At 63.3% G+C, this 6,653-nt stretch overlaps 1 protein-coding gene across 2 annotated transcripts in view; it reads left to right on the plus strand.

The window, feature by feature from the left end:
• The window catches only part of ACSF3 (acyl-CoA synthetase family member 3), a 14,783-nt gene that overhangs the window by 5,279 nt on the left and 2,851 nt on the right, over nt 1–6,653 (plus strand). For both annotated transcript variants that reach the window (XM_045293917.1, XM_004704735.2), the window contains 4 exons: nt 593–705; nt 3,606–3,732; nt 6,200–6,334; nt 6,427–6,538. In XM_045293917.1, coding sequence (XP_045149852.1) covers nt 593–705; nt 3,606–3,732; nt 6,200–6,334; nt 6,427–6,538 — 487 coding nt within the window. The remainder of the gene's footprint in view (nt 1–592; nt 706–3,605; nt 3,733–6,199; nt 6,335–6,426; nt 6,539–6,653) is intronic.

Here is a 6,653-nt window from a genome sequence, read left to right on the forward strand (position 1 = left end):
CCCTCCGCCAATGCCCTGCACACACAGCAGTGGGCAGCAAGGGAAGCCCCTCCCCCAGGCTTCCTGCCCTTCAGGCCCTCTGCTGGGTGTCGGCCTCGCCCAGTGCTCATGCTGCGTGGAAACGTGTCCAGGTGTGCTATGGCTCCTCCTTGCCGGGTAGGGGTCCAGGTGTAGCCGGGCCACCGCTTGTCCACATCAGTGGACACAAAGGGGCTTCAGGGAGTTTGTGATCCTTTCCACCTGAAGCCCTGTGCAGGCCCTTGGGGGCTGAGGTAGGGGTGGTCCTGGCTTTGTCCTGTGGGCCTGACCCCACCCACAGAAATGCATCCACATGGGCTGAACTGCCGGGCCACTCATTGCAGGGAGGCGCCTCACAGCCCAGCGGGTGCACGGTGACCAGACGCTGGCTGTGACAAGGACAGGGGTCGGTGTGAAGGACAGGAAGGGGCTCCCTGAGACCCCAGCAACTTGACACCAAGGTGGCAGTCACGTTGTTGGCAGTGCAGGAAAATGGGTATTGGGGTGGGCCCATGGGCCCCTCGCAACCCCCGCCCACTAACCCTGGCATCTTGTCTTGTGTCCCGTCCTGCAGGTTCTGTGGGGACCCCACTGCCAGGTGTGCAGGTGCGCATTGTCTCCGAAGGTCCGATGCGGGAGGCTGGCCTCCACACAGTGCATGCCGAGGGGGATGAGAACAGGACCAAGGTATGGTGGGGGAGGAGGGGCATGTGCAAGCATGAGGGGCTGCTGTGTGTAGGCGTGTCGGGAGGGACATGTGCATACCTGACACGAGGGCGGGGGTGTGTGTAGGGTGGGCAGGTATGAGCCGGGCTAGGAGTCTGTGTACAGGTGTACAGGTGTAAGCGGGGAGCCCCATGTGCAGACGTGTGCCAGGGGGGAGGTCTATGTGTAGATGTGGGCTGCAGGGAGAGGTGTGCGTGTGCAGGCGTGAGCTGGGGGGTGTCTTGTGGGGGCGAGGACATGGCTCCTGGCTGTGTGGCACCTGAGGGCAATGGCTGACAGGCAGGCTCAGGCTGCTCCCTTTATTCCTCGGTAGGTCTGCTGTGATGGGAAGACCCCACCCCCCACCCCCTGCTTGCCCTGCGCTTGGACTGAGCCGTGGGGCTCCTGCCCTCTTGTCCCGTTCATCCCCATTCCCTCTGCACCCCGCACCCATGCCTCTCACACCACCTCCATCTCTTCCCACCACTCATCCTCCCCGCCAGCCCTCGTCCCCTCCGTCCTCTCAGCCTCCTAGGGCCTCCCCCAGGGCACTGTGCGCCTTGCTTCCATGTGCCCTTCCCCGCCCGCCGCCCGCTGGTTCTGCCTGTGAGCGCGCAGGCACAGCGGGCATTGTCTCGTATGGATGTCATTTTATCTTTCCAGCTGTTTGCTTGCATGCGCATCACGTCAGTAGATAAGCATCCACAGCTGCGAGCCATGCCCCCGCCATCCCAGCAGCCCCTCTCGGGAGAGTGGAGGGCCCCTGGCTGGGTGACCAGCCTCACTTTATCTCCCCCCAGAAATTAAGGGCCTGGTGCATCCAGTGCAAATGGTGACCCGGGGCAGCAGCCCCCCTCCAGCCACCCCTGGCTCTGCTTCCCGCCCACCCCCCCGGAACCCATGCCATCCTCCTGGGGCCACACCTGTCTCTGACACCTGATGCAGTGTGGGTTTCCGTGGAGCAAGGGAGAGGCCCACTCTGAGCAGTGCTCGCCCTGGTGACGCCGTCCTGAGACCACGGCCCCCAGCCCTGGGCTGCTCCTGGGGCAGAGCTCTGTGGGCCACGTGGTGGGTCAGGCGTGCTCTGTCCTGGCTCCCGAGGGAGAGCGGGAAGGCGCTATGGGCTGGGCTGCAGTCACTCAGCCCCGGCAAGCCTTGGCAAGGCCAAGGGTGGGAAAGAAGGGTCAGCCCAGAGCTGGTGACCCAAGTGGGGTGGGGACTGTGAAGAGCAGAGAGGGCCCCAGATCCCACAAGGAGAGGTTGCATCATGGGTGCAGGGGGCGGGCTGGATATGCCACCAGAAATGCACGTCAGAACCGCCGTCTCTGGGAATGGGCTCTGGGCCGGCAGCCCTCCTGACTTGTCCCATCTGGGCCTGTGAGCATGGCCTTCCAGCCTCTGTGTGTGTGTGTGTGTGTGTGTGTGTGTGTGTGTGTGTGTGTCTGCCCTCCAGGTCACATAGCCTGTGTGTGTGTGAGAGAGCGTGCACACATGCTGTGTGAGAGAGTGCATGTTGTGTGTGTATGTGTGAGCGTGTTGTGTGTATGCCTGTCTGTCTGCCCTCCAGGTCAGTGGCCTGTGTGTGTGTGTGAGAGAGAGAGAGTGCATTGTGTGTGTGTCTGTCCGTCTGCCTGTCTGCCCTCCAGGTCAGTGGCCTGTGTGTGTGTGTGTGAGAGAGAGAGTGCATTGTGTGTGTGTCTGTCCGTCTGCCTGTCTGCCCTCCAGGTCAGTGGCCTGTGAGAGAGAGAGAGAGGCGGTGCCGTCGCTCTGAGCATCCCTGGAGGAAGCAGCTGCTGGCACCTAGGCAGGGTGGACACACACTGAGTGCGGGCACTGCTCTCACCATGAGTCAGTCCTCTCAGCAGCTTGTGGGGCTAGCCTGAGGTGGTAGGAATCCCTTGTGGGTGCCTGGAGGCAGCAGCAGCTTCTAGGGCCCCCCAAAATGGTGGTGCGCCATCTGCTGTCTCTGAAGTGGTTTGAGACTGGGGACGGATGGACAGACGTGAGCCCGTGTGGTTCCACTGGTCAGCCCAGCCCACACCCTAACACAGGCAGGTAGGTGGGAGAGCATTCGCACTGTGTGAATGGAGAGGCACAGGCCTACCCCACAAGCCCCACCCACGGAGGCCCACCCACATGGCCTCCAACCATGCCTCCCACCGGGCTGCACCACACACAGAACCTGTAGCCACATCTCCCCGCCAACCTTGGGGTTGGGGACTAGGACTCCTGCTATCGACATGCACAAGGGGAAGCCGTGCTGTCAGGCACCATGCAGCCTTTACACACCCTTGGAGGGCACTCTGCCTGCGAGGAGATGTTGACCAGGGCACCCAGGGTCCGCTCCCGGTGGGCGAGGCCCCTGCCTTCAGCCCTGGCGCAGGTTGATGCCTGGGCACCAGGGACAGCTCTCTCTGAGTCACGAGTTAGTCTGGGAAGGCCGCCCCATGTCCCCCTGGGAGAGGGATGACAAACTGCCCCACTAGCCCGGCACTTCAAGGGCCCTAGAGTTGTGGGGGTGGCGGTAGGAGTGGGGCTGATGGGGGTGGTGCCCAGTCAGGGGCGTGGAGTGGACGTGGGGTCTGGTCGTGTGCATCAGGCATGGGGAGAAGTGGAGTAGGTGGTGGTGGTGATGGGCGAGGGGCAGGGGTGGGGGATGATGGAAATGAGGGGCAGGGGACGTGGGTCCTGGTTGGTGGGGGCTTAGGGGGTGGGTGTGAGGGGCAGGGGATTCGGGGTAGGGGTGGAGGGGGTGGGTGTGAGGGCCTGGCTGACAGTGTGTCTGGCATGGGAGGCAGGGACGTAGGGGTACAGAGGGCATGTGGGTACAGGGTCTGCACTTGGCTTCCAGGGCTGTGCTCACGCCCTCCCCTCCATTGCAGGTGACGCCGGGCTTTGAGGAGAAGGAGGGGGAGCTGCTTGTCAGGGGCCCCGCGGTGTTCCGGGAGTACTGGGACAGGCCGGATGAGACGACACGGGCGTTCACGCCAGATGGCTGGTTCAAAACAGGTGGGACCTCGGGTGGGCTGGCCAGCAGTGGCCGTGAGTGACCCCCGGTGGGGCGGAGCAGGGAGCCGAGGGATAGCAGGGGTTGTTGGTGAAGGAGACACCCCCCCAATGGCAGAGTGCGGGCACAGACACTGCCCTGTGCTGGGCGGGCCGAGGCAAGTACCCCTTCACGCACGCACGCGCACACACACACACCCGCTGCCCCGCTTGTGCTCCATGCTGCAGCCTTCCCAGGGGACCGCGAGCCGAGACTACCACACAGAACTGCAGGTAACACAGAACTGCAGGTCAGACTGACGAGCTGCTGCGAGGGAGACTCAAGGTTCTGTTCCTACAGAGATAGGCGGGGCGGCCTCTTCCTGAGCCCCCAGAATAGGCACTCAGACCTGCTCCCCACCTCAGTAGACGTGCACACAGGCAGGGGGGAGGAAGGCAAGGGGAAATGGGGCACCCCTAGCTCCTCTGCAGCAAGACCCCCCTAGGCAGCACACACTATTCCTTCATCAGAGGTGCCCCCCGCCCCCCCATCCTTGCTGTGCTCTCTGAGGAAGACTGGGCAGTGTTGGGGAACAGTGGCCACTGTGCAGGGCCACCTGGTACCCCAGACCCTGAGTGCTGGGGACTGAGAGGTGGCCACATGCTCAGTCAGCCTCAGCCTGAGCTACCATCCTGGCCGGGGTCTCAGAGCCCGTCAGCAGCCAGAGACCCCATGGTGTCGGGTGCCCATTGAGGGGGCTCCAGGTGGGGCACAGTGCCCATCTCCTGGAGGGCAGCACTTAGGATACGGCCCCAGCAGCCACCCCACCTGAGCAGCATCCTCCTGCTGCTGCCCCACGACCCGGCAGCTCGCACCCTCTCCAGCCAGCTGAGGGTGCGGGTCCCCAGGGGCCCACAGGCTCACAGCCAGGAGGAGCCAGACCTGTGATCTGTGTCTGTCTGGGAAGCCCCGGGGCCATGTCTGCCTTGAACCTGCCTGTCTGTCTGCGCCCTCCTGGCTATACCCCGGGGCTGGGACTCCCCCTCCCACCCCTTTCTCCTCTGCAGGGGTTTTCTGTCCCTGCTCAGGAAGGGGGGCCTGCCTCCCACCAAAAGGAAGAGCATGCATTAATTATTGCAAAGAAGTGGCTTCGGGAGAAAAAGATTTTGAGATCCCGTTTAATCTATTGTGACGCGCTGCGAACAGGAAGGGCGAGTATGCTTCTCATCGGCCCTTGGGGTGCAGCCTGGGGCCTGTGCCTTTGTCACAGGCCAGCAGCCACACAGACTGGTAATGAGGCCCACAGCCAGCACAGCTGCGCTCCTGTGGGAGGGGAAGAAAGGGGAGAGGCGGGGAGAGCCGCCCGAGCTTAACCCTCTGCTCACTTGCTGGGGAACCAGGCCCCCCAGCCACAGCCCCTATGTGCAGACCAGGTTCCTCCCACACGTGGGGAGCAGGCCAAGGTCCCCCCATATGCAGGGAACAGGCCGAGTTCCTGCCCCGCCCATGTACAGCCTAGTGCCCCCGTGTGCAGGGAGCAGGCCTGTGCTTAGGCCCTGTTGGCTTGTTGCACAGGTGTGTGTGTGTCTGTTGGTGTTTGTGCATCTGGGTATGTCTGGGTGTTGGTGTCTCTGCGTGTGTGTCCCTGTGTCCTCGAGCATGCATAGGTGTTCCCTGGGTGGATCTTGGGCCATGTGCAAAGGCCCTCCCCCATCCTCCTAACCTGTGGTGGTGTCGCTGTGGGGCCCCAGCAGTCAGCTGATGGTGGTGTGGCGATACCTGAGTTTACCTTGGGGCCCCTGGTGGCAGACGCCAGTGGCATCTGTCCAGTGCTTGTCACTGGCCATCAGGGCATCCTCTTGGGCCTTTCCTTCACCCCATCTCAGTGGACACTTGGTTTGCTTGTTTCACGGCCGTGTGTGAGTCCCTGTGTCGGCCACCTCGGCTGTTACAGGGTCTGCGGAGCCTCCAGGAGCTGCAGGGGCCCCCCGTGCCCCGCTTCGAGGTCTGACTCCTTGTGGCCTCACTCAGCCTCTGCTCTGTGTCTCCCGTCAGTGTTCACGCCCATGTGGAATCGAGGGGTTGTCTGCACTCGGGGCCAGGACACCCCAGACCAGGACACGGCCCTCTACTCAGGACCTCAGTTCTGTGCGACTGGGGCCCTGGCAGCCCCTGCACCTGCTGTCAGCCTGTGTCTGACACCCCCCAGGAGCAGCTTCAGCCTCCCACCACTGTCCCTAGTGGGAAGGGACACTGGGTCAGACACCCCTCATTCTGCAGAGAAAGTGGGCTCTCAGACCAGGACCCAGCAAGTGGTCATGGCAGGGGGTGGGGGGGTGTCCCAGGGCTGAGGTACACACGTGCACACGTGACCCGAGTACACCCACGTGGACTGGGCCCTTAGCGTCTGCCCCTCAGGGCTTCTGATGGACCTGGTGCTGGGTGCAGGGTGGGCTGTGGGCTGGCATCAACAGCAGCTCCTCTTCGCAGGGGACACAGCGGTGTTCAGGGAGGGCAGGTACTGGATCCGAGGGCGCACCTCTGTGGACATCATCAAGAGCGGGGGCTACAAGCTCAGCGCCCTGGAGGTGGAGCGGCACCTGCTGGCTCACCCCAGCATCACAGGTGAGCGGCCGAGAGGGAGTACTTGGGGACTCATGGCCTGGCCTCCCATGCATTTAGAGCTGTCCCAAGGCCTCACCTGTGTCTGCCCACAGATGTGGCTGTGATCGGAGTCCCTGATATGACATGGGGCCAGCGGGTCACTGCTGTGGTGACCCTCCATGAGGGGCACTCACTGTCACAGCAGGAGCTCCAGGAATGGGCCAGGTGAGGACTGGTATGGAGTGAGGGGCATGCAGGGGGGCTGGCTGTGGCTGTGGGTGAGGAAGGGGGTGCTGATGGAGGCTGTGTGAAGAGGGTCAGGGGGCTGATGGAGGCTGTT

Source organism: Echinops telfairi, unplaced genomic scaffold (assembly GCF_000313985.2).
Source record: "Echinops telfairi isolate 266 unplaced genomic scaffold, ASM31398v2 ScPeMD7_2291;HRSCAF=2852, whole genome shotgun sequence".
Taxonomy (NCBI): domain Eukaryota; kingdom Metazoa; phylum Chordata; class Mammalia; order Afrosoricida; family Tenrecidae; genus Echinops; species Echinops telfairi.